Source organism: Vombatus ursinus, unplaced genomic scaffold (assembly GCF_900497805.2).
Source record: "Vombatus ursinus unplaced genomic scaffold, bare-nosed wombat genome assembly UNPS02014171.1, whole genome shotgun sequence".
Classification (NCBI taxonomy): domain Eukaryota; kingdom Metazoa; phylum Chordata; class Mammalia; order Diprotodontia; family Vombatidae; genus Vombatus; species Vombatus ursinus.
The window spans coordinates 4,187,855-4,206,055 of record NW_020953949.1 but is presented as its reverse complement, the minus strand read 5'-3'; the positions used below and the strand labels follow the sequence as shown (position 1 = coordinate 4,206,055).

The 18,201-nt window shown below is 38.7% G+C and overlaps 1 protein-coding gene across 2 annotated transcripts in view; it reads right to left on the bottom strand.

Moving 5' to 3' along the window:
• The window catches only part of ADCY9 (adenylate cyclase 9), a 178,112-nt gene that overhangs the window by 13,686 nt on the left and 146,225 nt on the right, over positions 1-18,201 (bottom strand). For both annotated transcript variants that reach the window (XM_027859742.1, XM_027859744.1), the window contains exons 7-9: positions 13,889-14,048; positions 12,279-12,427; positions 11,058-11,099 (exon numbers count right to left, since the gene is read on the bottom strand). In XM_027859742.1, coding sequence (XP_027715543.1) covers positions 11,058-11,099; positions 12,279-12,427; positions 13,889-14,048 — 351 coding nt within the window. The remainder of the gene's footprint in view (positions 1-11,057; positions 11,100-12,278; positions 12,428-13,888; positions 14,049-18,201) is intronic.

The following is an 18,201-nucleotide window of genomic DNA, read 5'->3' as shown; positions in this document are numbered from 1 at the left end:
TATTAATAATCATATGAAAGAAAACTCCACATCACTATTAGTAAGAGAAATGCAAATAATGACAACTCTAATGTTTCACACTCTGCACACTCTGCAAATTGGCATAGATGATAAAAGATGGAAATAGTCAATATTAGAGAGGCTGTGGAAAGACAAGCATATTAAAGCTCTGTTGGTGGAACTGTCGGTACAACCATTTTGAAAAGTAATTTGTAATTATGCAAATCAGTTAACTAAAATATCCATACCCTTTGACCCAAAGATTCCACTATTAGGTTTATACCTCAAAGAGGCCACTGGTAAGAAAGTCCTCATATTCACCAAAATGTTTTTTAGCACCACTTTTGGTGATAGCAAGGAACTGGAAACAAGGTGGATGACTATAGGTTAGGGAATGGCTAAACAAATTGTCGCACATGAATGCAGTGGAATATAATTGTGCTGTGACAAATGAATATGACAGATACAGAGAAGAAGAAGATCTACATGAATTGATGCAGAAGGAAATAAGCAGGACCAGAAAACAATATATAGAAAGACTACAACACTATAAATGGAAAAAATCAGAAGTGAATGTTGTAAAATTGCAAAGAACACGAATAAACAAAGACAAGATACAAGAAGACAACCCTACCCCATCCCTTTGCGCCAAGTGTGGTGTACTGCATATATTTTCAATTTTTTTCAATGTATTGATGAGTTCTGCTGGGCTTTTTTTCCTTTCTTTCTTTCTTTCCTTTTTTTTCCACCCAAAATATTATTTGTTACGTGTGAGGGCTCTCTAGGAGAGGAAGATGGAGAGACACTGGGGAAATTTTGATGATGTAAAAAAAAATCAAAATACATTAATTAAATTTATTCTTTTAAAAATAAACATTAGGAAAATAATTAGCACAACTAATTATTTAGTCTATCAAAAGCATTTATTAAGCACTTGCTATGTGACATGCATTGTTCTAAGTGCTGGGGATATAAAGAAAAGCAAAATCTTATCCTTGGTTTTTAGAGTTCATAGTCTAATGAGGGAGACAACATGTAAATAATTATGTACAGATAAGATATATACTGAGTAGAGAAAAGGTACTAACAGAGGATGGGTGGGTGGAACTGGGAAAGACAGCCTACAGAAAGCAGGATTTGAGTTGAGTCTTGAAGAAGGCCAAGGAAGATAAGAGATGAGCATTCCACCTATGAGAAGCTGTAAGAGAGGAGTGAGACTTTCCATCTTGTTTACAAAAGATGGGAGGATGCTTTGTCTCCCCCTTCATCTGTAACCTCACAAGCGCCCACTGCAAGCAACTGGAGTTACAAGTGAGAAGTGCTGTGTTGTGCTTATGAGACTGTAGAGCAGCCAGAGGGAGCTTTCCTTGTCCCTTTTCCACCACAGGTGAAAGAAGGCTTTCCATTAATCCGGCAGTCAATTTCTTTCAGGTACTTCTTTGTCATGGGAGAGGGAGGTGCTAAGTGTATTCCCTGTTGGAGGAAGCTGTTTCCTTACAAATGAATTGTTCCTCAATTGTTCACCATTATCGTTATTACTTACGATTTGATTCCTCTTTACATAAAGGAAATATTAGGTAGTTATTAAATCCTTGTCTGCTGTGATTAAGAATAGTAATGGATAAAGATCTGAGAAGAGGTTTTGATTCCTGTAGAGAAAAGAGAGATGGAATCCCTACCCTTTTTTTTTTAAGCACAATTTAGGTACCAGGAGAAAGGGAAGATCCTATGTGGAAGTCCCAAAAGCAAGGGAGGTATACGTATATCATACCCCTAGGCAAGCACAAGTTTCCATAAACAGGAGATTGATATACATATTCATTCTCTCTCTCTCTCTGTCTCTGTCTCTCTCTCCCTCCCCCCCCCCACCTCCAAATTTCCCAAGACCTAAGTGAGATAACCTTGAGGCAAAAGTGAGCCAAGCCCAGGTAGGGCAAGTTTCCTAAAGGGGTAATTGTGCTACACATGGGGTGCCCGACTGTAAACGTGCCACAAAGGAAACAAAGCCCTATAAGCAGGAACCAAGAACACATACCCTTCCTTATGTGAAGGAACTTTGGTTTGGGTAAGTGATTTTTGAAAGGTTCTTTTTCTTTTCCTTCCCCCCCCTTTCTCTACTATTATTAGAATTAATGTTTTTATTATTTTATTATTGTTTTTAAAAGGTTATTTTAAGCCTCTCTTGTGACACTGGGATTTTAGTGAAAAGTCTGAAGTGAGCCGGTTCCTAGTTTAGATTTTGTTGATGCTGGTTAAGAAGAATTTTGTGTTTTTCACTTTTATTCTATTTTTATGTCTCAGTTGTTTAATTTTAAGTATCTTTGTGCTGGGGGTGGGAGTAGAATGGAACATGATGAGTAGAGAGCAGGGAAGTGGCATAGAGGCTTGGGCCTGAGCAAGATAAGGCAAAAGCTCACAGGGGAAATAACTCAGGAAGTGAGTCATTACCACTGCTAAGTTACCAGATCCATCTGATCATTCAAAAATTCCTGTTGTACAGCAGGAAATAGGACCCGGGAATTATTCTGCAGGCCATTCTCTGAGGATATGGAATTGCTTTAAAAAGTAGAAGCTTTTATGGAAAAAGAAATTAAGAGGCATGCTTAATTCTGAGAAAAAACACTTCTCCTGTAGGTAAGGTTAATGCCAGACCTCATATGAGAGAGACATATCAGATCCAAATTAGGAATCTTTATGGGACAGGAATAATGGCCTTCAGCAGAACAAGAGAAGAATTAGATTTGCCAAGCATCAGATCTACCACAGCACTGGCAAGCGCAAGAGTCAGAAAAGAGAATCATACTGATGGAAAGTCTTCAAGGAAAAGCTCTCAGCCGTGTGCAGGGCCTAATGGCCATATACCCTAGAATCATGTGGCAAGCATATCTACAAAATCTAAAGATATAATATTGTTGTGGTAAAAACCCACAGGAAGTTTATATTGTATTTATCTATTCCACTGTTCAGTATAAAGATGAAAAACCTTCTCAATTTATAGCCAGATTGGATTTTTGATTACAGACGCTAATAGAAAGAGGTATGGAAGGACCTGAGAAAACAGATGAGGTCAGACTGAAACAAATACACAGAGCCTTCTGATATATTACCCTGAGCCTTCCCATCATTGGTCTTAAGTCATGGCTCCTGCTGGCACAGTTAACTGAAGTGAGGTAAATACTAACAGAGATGTAGGACCACAGTGCCTCTGGCAAAAAGGTTTCAATCTTGACTGGCTAAGGTACATCCTCTCCAGTGTGGGTCATGGAAGCAAAGCAAAGGAGTCTTATTATATATGAAGATTCAACAGCAAAAGCCTATAGAAAGATGGAACAGTGAAAAAACAAAACAAAAGAAAACTGTTCTTGTAAAGGTAAACAAAAAAGGGAACAGAGACCTTGAAGTCTAATATGATATGTGGGAGTGGTGGGGTGGTGGTAGAAATTAAATATGATGCAATTACTTGACAGGGACAATCAAAGGACACTTATAGCAAGTACTACTGACCTGATTCCCAAATAAATTATCAACGCACATGACTCAGACCTTCAAAGCCTAGATAAGGAAGCCACTAAAAAGATAACAGAAAAGAAATGGATGGTCCCAGAGAAATTTGCTTCTTAGAAATCTGTCTGCTGCAGCCATTGCAGTTTGAGTTGGAGACAAACCAGCCCTCACCTAATATATCTGGTACACACTATCTCAACAATGAAGAGCTTTCAACTCTGAATCTAGGCAAAGAGTTATTTGGATGGTGGAAAGGCGGAAAGACACAATAGAATCTCCAAGGTTCAAAATTAATAAGAAAATTGCCTAGCACTGGGAAAAAGAGATCGTGCCGGAAGAGAAGGTCACACCAGATCCTGAAAGTAGTAATCATAGATCATCATCATCAATTCCTTACAAGTTTATTTCATCTGGACTCACAGGACCCCCTATAGGTACAGTAGGTCTCAAATTACCACCCTAATCCTTCTATCGGAGACATCAGAGGAAAGTATCTTTATATAGACTTTGAATGAGTTTAAAACTGGAAGATGGAGTAACAGGGACTACCTAGACCTGGGAGAGATCAAGATGATCTTGAAGTTCCCTAAAGAAGTTGCTGGTGTCACTAGGAAGGTGGGACACTGAAGGTTTGGCATGTCCAAGTCTACAAATTCTCACTGAAGTATCAGCACTTACTGAAACCAATTCTAATCTATCAGAAATACTAGGAAGATACTGCAAGCAACACTCTGACCATCCATACAGCTGTACAGAGAACTAGAGAAGAAAAGAGACGTGTATATCATAAGAGTTCCTGCCTTATACCGTATTTACTTATATTTGGTTGAGAACTCTGCCTATCTACTGACTTACGCTTTGTAGTGTCATAGGTTCAAGATGATGCAGACACCTACCACCAGCACATCTCTCAGGGGAGAGAAGCTGAAAAATGGCTATCAACTAGTCACAACCAGCCCAGAGCTCTGACAGAAACAAAAGGTAGCATGATGCCTGAGTCTATTGTCAAGCCTTCCAGCAAGGAGAGAGAGCCTTTGACGGGCAAGGGACCCACAAGTTGGCAGATCTACGGAAAGCTGAACCATACAAAGATACTGAGGGAGTAGGCAACTTGGTGGTTTACAGAGTAGCCCTAGGGAGTGGAGGAAACCTTTGGAGACAATTCACTGCAACCACTTACTGCCCAAAGAAGAATTAATGGGACTTTCTGATGAGTAGGTACAAAGAATTGATGGGAATTGACTTTAGTGGTCTCTGAGCAAAAGAGAACACCTATCAGTTGTCCAAAAACTACATGAACCAGATTCTGGCTCTGACAGTGATGCTTCTGGGGAAGGTGGCTCTGTGTGCTGTTACCCAACCACTCTGCCTCAAACTGACAGGAATCTCAGTTCACACAGAGGGAGAGGATTGAACCAAGACGCAACTCTTTTCTTGTCTACAACTTTACCTATAGAGATTCCTAGGCACAGAGACAACCTACAGAGCAAGGAAATGCTGACAGCCAGCATAATGATGAAGATAATCAGCTCATAGTATCAGCCAGCTCAGTTATAGGGACAGAGAGGTCAGGAGGTCACAAGAGAGCTAGACCCATTCAAACTGTACCCAGATTAACACGATGCTACCAGTGAACTAGAAGTAGTTACACACAGAGCCCAGGAACATTAGAGACTGCCCACGTAAAGTGTATCTTGCACGTAACTTAATATATTTACTGATTTATGTTGTATGTTTATATAATGCTTTTAGTATAATAAAAATTTATTAGCTATGTACTGTTTTGTTCATACTTAGATTTATTCTTTATAAACCTGTTGATATTAAAGCTAGCTAGTGTTTTTTTTTCTTTTTTTTTGTGAGGCAATTGGGTAAGTGACTTGCCCAGAGTCACACAGCTAGAGAGTGTTATGTGTCTGAGGCTGGATATGAACTCAGGTCCTCCTTACTCCAGGGCCAGTGCTCTTATCTACTGAGCCACCTAGCTGCTCCAAAGGGTATGCGTGTTCTTTGTTTTTTGTTGCTGTTGTTGTTGAGGAAGTTGGGGTTAAGTGACTTGCCTAGGATCACACAGCTAGTGTCAAGTGTCTGAGGCTGGATTTGAACTCAGGTCTTCCTGAGTCTATCCACTGTGTCACGTAGCTGCCCCTCACAGGTTTTTTTTTTCCTCCAATTTATGGTGATTTGCCTGAACACTATATAGATGAACGTAAAATGTCCTGCATGTAATTCAGCCATTTAGTCACTGAAGTGTCCTATCAAGTGATGGTTTGTATTACACAATGCCTCCTATGCATATTGTTACTGAACATTTGCTGTCATTGATTCTGTGGGATGATTACCTGGAATGCTGGGATAATTATCCTTGCTATGTTAAAGTGTTGACGCTCTTTTGATACTTGTGCTATATGACTGCAGAGTACAAGTGTACTCCAGCTGATTTAAAAAAAAGCTGCAAAATATTTGATGTGGAGAAGAACACAGCGCCTGCATCATGAGTTTAGCTATGGAGACAGAAGCCTCAAGCACACACTATTCCTAAGTCTATAGTTTGGTGACATCTTTGACGTCTGGGGCTGTTTTTACAGGCTTTTTTGGGGTAGAGAAATCAGAGGAGAGTACTGAGATTGACCGTCTGGCCATACCACACAGAAGGCGGTACACAGGCAGGAAACCTATTGATCCCTTCATCTGTGACCCAGTAAGCTCCTGATATAGATGATGAGAATCAGAAGTTGAGGATTAATTCCTCCCACTCTGGCTAAAAACTGATGAGACTGGCTGCTAAGACTGAGTAGCAGCCAGAGGGACCTCTGCTTCTCTCCATTGCCTCCAACCCACTTCTTTCTCTTTTTTTTAATTCTTTTTTTAAAAAATAATTCTGAACTTGAACCCAAGTAAAATGAGCATTTCCATATACAAAGGAGAGCAGAAAAAGAAGACTGAACTTTAAGTTGTTAATTTCTATTAAATACAGCTTGCTTTTCCTTATCAATATATAACTTTCAAATCTGTTCTGCTTGGCTATTTTCTTTTGGTCTTTCTGTTCTTTTCCGTGCATTCAACGATCCTCTTTTTTCTTTTGGAAATCTTACCATAACCTCACCTTCTCCCTAATTTCCTCTGTCCAACTGAAAAAAAGAAAAAGAAAAAGAAAAAACAAACCCCTTATAAAAATACTTATAGTTAAGTCAAACAAATCTTCACATTGGCCATGTATGTTTCATTCTGTACCTTAAATCCATTGCCTCTTAATCAGAAAATAGGTAGCATACTTCATCATCAATCCTCTGGAATTGTGGTTTGTCAATGCATTAATCAGAGTTCTTTTAAGTCTTTCAAAGTTGTTTTTCTTCCCAAAATTGTTATTGAATAAATTGCTCTACAGGTTCTACTAATTTCAATCTGCATCAGTTCATACTATTTTAGCTTCTTTGAATTTATGCCTTTAAATATTTCTTATGGTACAATAATATTCACATTCACAGAACATAAATTTGTTCAGTCATTCCAAAATTGATACACTTCCCTGAGTTTCTAGCTCTTTGTCATTACAAAAAGAGTTTCCATAAATATTTTTGTACATGCAAATCCTTTTCCTTCTTCTTTGATCTTTTTTGGGGCATAAGTCAACAGTAGTATCACTGAATCAAAGGATATATGTAATTTAGTGATTTTTTGGGGGGATTTAGTTCCAAATTGCTTTTCAGAATGGCTGTACCAATTCATAGCTTTCCCTTTCCCTCAGTCACTCCAAAAATTGTCATTTCTGCCAATTTTATGGGTATGAGATAGAACCTCAGAGTTGTTTTAATTTGTACTTCTCTAATTATTAATGATTTGGAACATTTTTTTCATAAGGCTGTTGACAGTTTGGATTTCCCCTTCCAGCTCTGCTCCTGACTTCTGGACTAGGATGGGATGCCCACCTTTCGAGCTGCTATAAGGAAAACAAAACCCTACAAGTGGGAACCAATAACACTTCTTTTAAAGTTCAGTTCAGGTACAACCTCCTTCAACAAACATTTCCTGGTCCCCCCACCCCCTTCCCTAGTTACTAGTGTTCTTCCTCCTCAAATGATCTTGTACTTACTAGATTTACATGTTGCATCCCCCCCAAGAGAAAGTAAGTTGCTTTTTCATCTTTGTCTTTGTAGCCCTACCAATTAGTACAATGCCTTCTGCATGGAACATGGTTAATAAATGTTTGTTGAACAAATCAGTTAATGCTGATAGAACTGTGAATTGTTCCAATTATTCTGGAAAATACTTTGGAATGACAAAATAAAAGTTCTTAAAAACGTTCAAACTCTCTGATCCAATTGTCCTTTTATTAGGTTTATACCCTGAAGTTAATGACAGCAAGAGAGGTTTCTCTGTATAAAAATATTCAGAGCACTATTTATAATAGCAAAAATCTAGAAACAAAGCACATTTTAACAAATTGTGTGTTATTGGACAAATTGTGTTATGAGACTATAAAGGAACATTAGGCATAAGTAAAGATGAATATTTAGAAGCCTGAGAAAAATTTTATGAACTGATACAGAATAAAGAAAGCAGAACCCAAAGAACAATGTACACTATGACAATACTGCAAAGTAAAGCATCAGTAAAAGCTAACAAATCTTAGCTGAAATACAATGGACAATGTTAGTTACAAAGTGCTAAGGTTAAAAGATATGTACATTCTGTTCAATGGCAAACTACAAAAATGGCAAGTGATATCCAGGGCTTCTTAATCTTTTTCCACTCGCGACCCCAACAGTGCTTCTTAAACTGTGGGTCTCGACCCCATATAGGGTCACAACCCACACTTTAAGAAGTGCAGTACAATTCACTATAGTTGTACTTAATCTTTTTCTTGTGGGACAGTATGGGGGGGGTTCATTGGGAAGTAACTAGTTTTTCATAACAAAATGTATCAACTGAAAAAAAAAAGTCACAGTTCTGCCTGAGTTGTTATGGGATAAAAAGGTGAATAAGAGTATACCTAGATGTCTGCATTATCTGACCAATTGCTTTTGCGGTAGCTCTTGCTAAGGTTTCCATTACTTAAGTAAATCAGCTCAGTCCAATCTTTGAAACTAACATAGAGTTGTCCCTGGGATCCATTCTAGGTAGTTGAAGAGATAGGAGGGAAGATATGGGGAAAAGTGGTACGATTGGGGAGTTGATAGTGAGTCCTGAGTAATTCCTTGAGTTAAAGAGGAAAGTGCGACATAGCTACGGTAAGATGGGGAGGAAGGCTATGGCTCTGACAGGAGGTGGAAGAGAACCAAGAGTACAGCAGAACTTGTAGAAATGTATACTCAGTTTTTTAAATGGCAGATAAAAATATTTTAACATATAGTAATGATTTTACATAACGTAATTCTATAGCCAGCTTGGCTAAAGTGCAACTCTTCTTTCTATAAAAGACAGCTCTACCAAAAACAATTGCTTCCAACTTGACAATTTCTAGAAGAGTAATATTTATACATTATGGAACAGGCAAAGAAAGGTCAAAATTGCACTTCTATTTTAGAAGACTAAAAGCCAAGACATAAGGAATAAAGGATTTTATATCATTTTAGTAAAAAATTATATACATATATATGTATGTATGCTTGCATGTATGTATGTACGATGTCCCAAAAGTCTTAGTGCAGTTTTAAGCTATTAAGTCTTTAAACTGCGTTAAAACTCTTTTGGGACATCCCATATATATGAATACGTAACTCTCCAACTCATACTCAGGTTGCAAGCACCCCCAGGGTATATGTGTGGGACTGACTACAACAGAGTTCCTGAAATTCTGAAGGTCTACATTTAAAAACAATAGCGCAACAGCCCAACCAGTAGACTTACCTTTAATAGTCAACCATTAGACACAATCAGGTCAAAGCAAAGGCATTTACTAAGATGGCATAGTAAGAACAGCAGCTACCAAACATTCACCCCCTCTCCCCCATAAACCTAAGGCATATGGGACACACATGTTCTACCACAAATATACACAGCATCGAGAGGAGGAGTGGGCATATCCCCTGGTAATGAGACACACACAGGGAACACAGATGGCCAAGGCATCCATGTCTCTGGCACTTCAGAGTCCAGATGTAATTTTTCTTCTCTTGGCATCCTCAGACTGCTTCCCTGAGTGCGGCACCTTTCCTGGGAAGTTTGCTCAGCTGGGGTCCCTGAGCCTGCTTCTCTCAAGAGCCTGACTCCTAACACTGATTCTCTCTTGAACCCATAAGCTACTTCTTATAATCCTCTTGGCAGCCAAGAGTCATTCTCCTCATGGGTGTAGTGCCTCCTGTTGGACAAGTAGCTTTCTGCAAAGCAATGCCCTTTAATAGAGGTACACAAAGAAATGCAAAGAGTGAACCCTTTTCAAGAGCTGAGTACTTCCTTCTTAGGTGGCTCTCCTCTCTGCTCCGAGGATCATATTTCACAAGGTTCTCTTGCCTCAATTATGTCTAGGGCTGGCAAGCTAGTTTTTTTTTTTCTTTTTTGTAAGCAATTAGGGTTAAGTGACTTGCACAGGGTCACACAGCTAGTGTCAAGTGTTTGGTCTGAGGCCGCATTTGAACTCAGGTCCTGCTGACTTCAGGGCCGGTCCTCTATCCACTGCACCACCTAGTTGCCCCAGGCAAGCTAGTTTTTAAGGGCCATCTGGGGCACAGTCAATCTTTGGCAAACTGCCCTTCTAATTCCATCAAGGAAGAATTCCTTCATATCTTGTAAAAGTATAACAGAGTGAAAACTCATCTTTGTACTTATCAAGATATTACCACCTTATCTCTTTGTTTCTTGCCCCTTTTGTGATTACATTAATTTGGTTGGGGAGGAGGTCATTTGATCATTAGTATCCTGACCAAAGCCACCCCAATGAATATATTTTCAGGAAACCCATACATAAGCTGTGATATAACCTAGCAATTTGAAAAAAAAATTAATAAAAGGAAATAATTTTTCTCTCTCTTCATAATATACAATTCATATTTATATATGGCTTTAAAGTCCACAAAATAATTTGCTCCCAACAACCCAGAGCTAGGCAATGCAAGTACTATCACCATTTACAGATAGATAGAGAAGCTGAGGCACAGAAAAGTTATTTGTCCAAGGTCACACATTTTTTTAATGTGAACTTAAACATCAACAAATATAAATACAAGTAAGAAGAGAAAAAGAAGATTGTAAATGAAACCATGAATCTCTAATGCATAAGTTTGGGTTTTTTAAGAGCATGTTAAATTTAGCATGGTGGTTCTAACACTGCCCCCACTTGCCTATGTCACCCTCTGAACTATTCTCTTCTTTGTATTGTAAGAATGTTTTACTGATGCTCTTTTCTTCTTTTCTTTTCTTTTTTGTATCACTATCACTAACCACACACTCGCCCCTTCCAGAATGCTCCCCCTGACCACCACAGTAAAAATCCTCCCTATTAACAAATAAATATAGTCAAACAAAAATTCTACACAATCCCTGTTAAGGTAGCAATTATTTCCACCATGCCCCACTGTCATTCTCCAGAGATACATACAATACAAAAAGCTTACCTGGAATTCTGTACTGCATCTAACTGGGAAGTTTCTATGGAACTGAAATACAAATGCAGGGAAACAGAATTTTTAAAATAAAGAAGGCAATGATGAAAGCAACTTGATAATTAGTTAATAAATTTCTCTACTTTTTGAAATATTTAGATAGTTAGCAACTAAAGACAATATTATATTAATATGATTTAACTAAAACTCCTGAGTGAGAATCGTTTAAAAAAAGGCATAGACAATGGGGCTGCTAAGAAGATTTCATATCACACACTGAAAATATGTGGTTGAATGACTGTGTGCAGCAAACCCACACAGAAAAGAAACACTTAAAAAGCCATAACTGACTTCCTGCACTTCGATGAAGCATACAAAAACTGCTAGTGGCTACAAATCCCGAATGTCTTCATACACACGCATCCCCAGGGAAAAACTAAAGATAGGATGCTCAAGACTATAGTTGAAAGCAGATAAGGTCTAATACATTGTTTGGAGAAGGAGTCATCTTTCACACATAAAAGCATGAAGGGCTATTTAAAAGGCACCCAAGACCAAGCATATCCCAATCTTATCAAAGAAGACCCTCTTTAACCATCTAAGCAAGCGATGTAAAAAATAAGGTCTCCATCATTCTTAGGGAGCATCCTCTTATCTAAATCAGTGGTTTGACCACATATGGTAATAGTACTACTATATCTGTTGATTTTTGATGTAGTCAATTCAATAAGCATTTAGTAAGAAACTTTTATGTGTAAAACCCTGTGCTAGATGCAGAGGATACAGAGACAAAATAAGATACAGTCCCTGCTCTCAAGGCCCTTACCATCCAGTAAGGGCATACATAAGGCACACAGACACAAAAGCTATTATGCAAGGGAGGTCACAGAGTAACAGGAGAGATTCAAGGAGGGAAAGACAATTTCTGACTGAAGGGACAAGGAGGTGATAACTTGACTGGACCTGGAAAGAAGAGAACAATTTCAGCAGGCAGAGATGTGGAAGGAGCCTGTTTCAGGGGGAATAAACAAAGAATAAAAAAGAGACAAAAAATAGTTCAGTAAAACTAACCTACATATTAAACAAATTTGACATTATATACAGTGTCCCATACTTAGGATTCTGCCATTTTTTATTTTTGTGTTGAATTAAAAGTTATTTCAGAAGCAACAGTTGGCACTGCAAGCAATTTTGTTTTAGTGACCACTCTGATCTGTCGCATCCATAACTTACCTGTCTGGATACAAAGAGACATAGAGTAAAATGACAAGTACAACTCCAACAATTGTTGCTAATGATGATCTCATCCAGAAACTTAGCTGGCAAAAATTACAGTATTGCACAATGGTGATCAGAATGGCAGAGCACATAAACATGGTATACTGCAATGAGAAAAAAAAAAGAAGCAATTTCAAATTTAACTCTAAATTTCGACAGAACTTCCTATTATATGAGTTTAACCAAGTAATATTATTCAGTGAATATTATTATGTGAAATAGACACAGTTCTCCTGAAAAGTTACATAATATAAGGCCAAATGACAACATAGAGCCTTAGAGCAAAAATGAGCCTCATAAGTTGTTTTTACAGTTAAGGAAACTGAGGCCCAGAGAGGAAACGATTTGCCCAAGATCATATAGCCAATTAAAGGCACTAGTGGGACCAGAACCCAGCTCTCTGACTTCCACTTTAGTGCTCTTTTTACTACGCCAACACTTTCTGTTCTTAAATCTTTATTCATACTCTTCCTCCATCCTCCTGTCCAGTTTGCTGCTATTTGTTCAAATACTACTCAAACTTCAAGTAGCCCCTTCCACGAAGCTTTCCGTGATAAACCTGGTCCACATTCATTTATCTTCCTTTTGCCCTCTTGTATACTTCTCTAACACATTTTGACAAGACTATATTTTGTTATTAAGTATTTTAAAAGTTTTTGTTTAATAGGGAAGCATTAAGTTTGAGATTAAAGTTGCTAAAAGAGGCTGTTATTTTTACATTTAGTGAGTCAAACAGTCTTCCAGACAGATCATTTATCATGAAGTTCATTATCTAGAATTTTAAATCAGCTTAAAACGACAAGTTTAAATCAAGTTTCCCAAGATGCTTCAAAGCTTATGCTGATGCGAAAAAAAAAAAAGTTGTCTGTAAGCACCATCATTTGAAGGTTGCCACTATATAAACATAATGCTTTTCCTTAAAGCACCCTGCTATGAATAAACCAAAATACTATTTGGGTCTGAAAGCATGAAAATGTAATCAGGCCCTGAGATATTCATTTTACATTAGCTTGCACTACAGATATACATAGTTTTCAAGTTGGTATGAATCCACAAATTATGGAGTTCAATTAAGAAGTTCTTTTCTTGGTAAATTAACAGCTAATACATGTTCTGCTCCATATCTGTTAATTATGAAGGGTTTATTGAATTGAATATTTGGTGAATGGGAATTTGGAGTTTTTACTTGATCTGTGGGACAAACTACCTGAATTCAAGCCACAAATACTAGAATAGTAATAATTCTAAACTTCTATTATACAATTGAACTGTACTTTTCTTTTGGGAGCTTCTTCCAAGTGCTGAAGTAGGATTTGTAAATCAATTAGTTAACAGAATTTAAGGAGCACTATGTACAAAGGATAGAAGCTGAACCTTTATCCCTTGATCTCTATCCTGGGTAAAAATTTACTTTTTAAAAGGGACCATTGATTTAATGAGTCTTTTAAAAAAGGCTCTTGATATCTAAAAGAATGCCCAAAGTAGCCTCAAGCTACAGATGAAAATTAGCAGAAGTCCCAAAAGAGCACAGCACCTAAGATAGGTAAGCATAGTAACTGACTTACATGTATGTTTGTTTCAAATTCAGAGGTAAAATGGGAATAAACTGCAAGGGCTGGGAGTGAGACCAGGATTGCGCCAATGAAATGCCGAGGAAGCCAACCAGCTATCACCTCCAGCAGGTGCTTAGTACATGTCATTACCTCCTCAAGGAAAAACGCCATTCTGTAACAAATAAAGTCACTAAGTAATTCAAAATTTTAACATACACAGCAAACACTATTTTCCTGTATGTAGGTCAGTCATAAAAATAAGTAGGTGTATATATGCTAGACAGGTTATGCAGAAAATAAATTGGACAACAGACAGAAGGCTGTATTCCACTAGACCACAAATGGAAGGTAAGAAGGCTGAAAACTTGATAGAACGAACAAAATCTATCTACTGAGTCAATGATGGAAATGTTGAGCATAAAATTACTGTTTTCAGTAGTCAATCTGCATTCATAATATGATACACACAGCAGGTTTTAATTTATGTTGAATGAGAGTTGTTCCAAACTGTTTTCTTATTTTACAATATCCCTTGCCTCTGACCCCTCCTCTCTATTCCCACTGCCACTGCTCTATAGGAAAAGCCTCAACTATTCCTAAAGCCTCTTGGAAGATCTTTGCACCTCCCCTCTCTTTCCCTGTCAATCTATTCTTCATACTACTGCCAGACCAATTCTCCTTATGTATAGATCTGGCTATGCCACATGTATAGATCTGGTTATTTCTTTACTAAAAAAAAAACAAAAAAACTGTTGACTCCTCCAGTATTGCCTGTCGAATAAAGTTCATACTTCTTTGCTTGACACTCAAAGCCCTTTATAACCTGATGCATCAGTGATACAAATCTCTATATCAATGAAATTATAAATCTTGAATTCTTGAAATACTATAAAAACAGAAATATAAAATATAAAAATGATGTAGTAATTTTTCTACATGTTCAGCATTGGTCTGATCTTTGCTGAAGAACAGTATTAACTTGTAGTCCCCACAGTATAAAATGGATGTGGAGACCTTATAAAAAGGTCCAAAGCAAAGCTACAAATAAGTTTAAAGGTAAAAAAGACCAATGGAAATGAGATTATTCAATATGAAGACCAGGCTGAATGGTGCTTTAATGACGACTTTTAAGAACAGAAAGAGTTCAGAGAATGATAGGTACCTGCTCCAATGCTACTTTGATGATAGAACAAGAGAAAATAGGCTGATATTATAGCAGAGCCATAGGCTAATGTATGTAAGCACTTATAAACATCATATCATGATGATGTAAAGGGTCTCTTCAGAGTTCCCATGGGTGTCTGGGAATGGGCAATTGGAGCAGGCTAAATAAGAGGCTGGGACTAGGCTATTGTTGTTCGTCCTTAGTTTTCAAAGAGGACCAATGGTGTGATGGGTGCTGTCACTCATGTGTGAACTGGATTTAAGTGAGGCAGAGTTGCACAAAGTCATCAGCCTCACTTTCTCTTCCAGAGTCATCGAAGTCCAATGGTGAGACAAAAATCAAGAGGACTGGAGATGGCCCAGGATGCAGTGGATGACCTTGGCATCTTCAACGTCTGACCAAGTTCTAAGTCCTCCCTCCCCACAGTGCCCGCTTCAGTTGCCTTCGTAGACACTGGACCAAATCGTTCTCATCCACCTATTCCGATGGGGAAAATCTTCATACACTTGGCGCAGACATCCCCCAACTCACTGACAGGTTTGAGGCCTGTCAGTTACCCTTAATCTGGTTTAGTCTGTCTACCAACCCAGTTTTCCTGGGGTGTGGCTGCTGATCCTGCTATAGCTTCTTGGAGTTACAGGTGAGAGTTGAGTGACAGGTGGACACCAAAGGTAGATGAGCAGCTCTGAAAAGGGCTCACCCTCACAGCAGAGGTGCTAGTCCTCTCTGAACATCCCATATACCCCAAAAGGCGAGGCAGAACTCTTGTGAGATATGAGAGAGAGGAAGTTTCAAGAGGCAGGGACGGAGGGAGAGCTAGGGAAATGGAAAAGATAAATGGTAAAGGAGGACGCCAGGAGATGAAGAGGGACCCTATCTGAGACTCCTGAGTCTTTGGTTCCTAAGAAGTAGGACTCCCTAGAGAGAGGGCTTCTGTGGTCCCATTTGGACCTCACTGATGATGGGGAGAAAGTGGTCTGGGGATTCTGTATTCATCTAGTTCTGAAGGTAAGAAACTCAGGAGACCCAAGGCTGCTACTTTACTGGATGTTACTTTAAAATCCTGCTTGTTGGTCACATAGCAGCTGGGGGAGTGCCAAGAGAAGACACACAAGCCTGTTTTTCCTGTTCTATTGGTTACAGTGTGGGTCTGAAAGAAGTACTTGTTCCCTGGAAGTCTGGAAGGTTACAATTTGGGAGGTGGGTGACAAGAGTGTTTGTTGCTTGAATCTTTTCTATCATATATCTCGCATTTATTTTGAGCAAATGTTGCTCTGAAACCACAAGATTAATTCTGACTGATTGAGGTGGGTTTCAGAGGAAGAACAGAGACCGATAAGCAGTGACAGAATAGAAGGTGAATCCAAATGGGTTTTAGGAACCTGAATACATCAGTAGGGCACTGCATTATCACTCTTCTTTTACCAGGATGGCTCTAAATGTTCGCTTTAACTTCTGATCATCAGTACAGAATTTAATAACTAATACACAAAAATTCTCATTAACATCTACCTGAGATATAACAGTTTCAGGTAGCTCAAATAATACAGATAGTTTTTTATCTTCCTTCCCTACAACTACCCTGTTGAATGACCAGGATTGCAACCTCAGAGTCATCCTCAATTCTTTCTTTTCCTTTACCCCTCATATCCAGTCAAGTGCCAAGTCTCATCAGTTCTACCTACACAATGTATTAGCGTCCATCCCCTTCTCTCAGCTAACATTGCCACCTGCCCAGTTCAGGACCTCACTATCTCTCATCACAACCACTGCAACAGCCTCCTAACGGCTTGACCCTCTCTGATGAATCCTCTCGACAGCTGCCACTTTGATCATTCTAAAGCACAGATCTGACCATGTCATTTGTCTGCTCAATAAGTTCCAGTGGCTCCCTCTTGCCTTGGGACAGAATACACACTTTTCTGTTTGTTGTGGAAAGCCCCTTACGATCTGGCTAGAGCCTGTCTTTATAGGCTTATTACCCCTTATGTTACTGAATGGATTCTAAGCCCCATCCCAACTGTCCTGCTTGCTCTTCCCCATACAAGACATTCCACCTCCTGCATTCAGGCCTGTGAATAGGATGTCCAGGAACTTACTCCCTTCTCATTTCCATCGATTAGAATCCCTAGTTTCCTTCAAAGCTCCACTCAAGTGCCATCTCTTACAGGTTTATCCTGATCTACCCCGATGTTAGTGACCTCCCCTCCCTCTGTGTGTATTTAATTTTATATGTACGTACATACATTGATACATAAATATGTATGTGTAAATATGTTTTGCCTTCAGTAGGATATAAACTCCTGAGGGACAAGTGATGTTTCATTTTTGTCTCTGTATTCCTCAGTACCTGGCACATAGGTATAATGTTCCATGAATTAAATTGAAAAAAAAAATCAACTTCACTAGTCCAAGATTAGGGAGGCATGGCTAGATAGCAGTTTATTTGAAAAAAAAAAAAGGGGGGGGGCGAATTAAGTAAACTACAAGTTTAATATGAATGAACTGTGATGCAGGGGTGAAAAAAGCTAATCCTCAAAGCTAGGCTATGTGAAAAGCCCAGTGCAAAGGATGAAGGAGGCAAGTCTAGTCTTACTGGACTGTGCCCTGATCAAATCATACCCACACATGGAGTACTGGGTTCTGCTCTGGGTTCTATATGATAGGATGGCCAGTGATAACCTGGAAAGCATACAGCAGAAAGGGACCAGGATCATAACTCTGGAGGATCAGTTGAAGGAACCGGAGATGTTTAACCTGGAGAACAGAAGACTTAGAGACAACATAATAGCTGTCTACAAGAAACAGAAGAGCTGTCCTATAGAAGAGGCTCATGTTCTTGTTCTGCTTAACAGAACAAAGAATAAGGTGGATACAGGAATATCTATATATATCTAGAATTTTAGGATTGGAAAGAACCTTAAAGGGACTACTTCTTTATTTTTACAGATAAGGAAACTGAAGCTCAGAGAGGTTTACTTATTCAAGGTCACACAAGGAATAAGTGGCAAAGACAGAATTTGAATCCAGGGCCTCTGACTCCAAATCCAGCACACCTTCCATTTTTCTACTCTAATAGTGCCTCTAAAGGTATATAGGACAGCTCTGGGAAGTAGTGGGCTTCCCCTCACTAAGGGTCTATGAACAGAGGCCGAAAGAC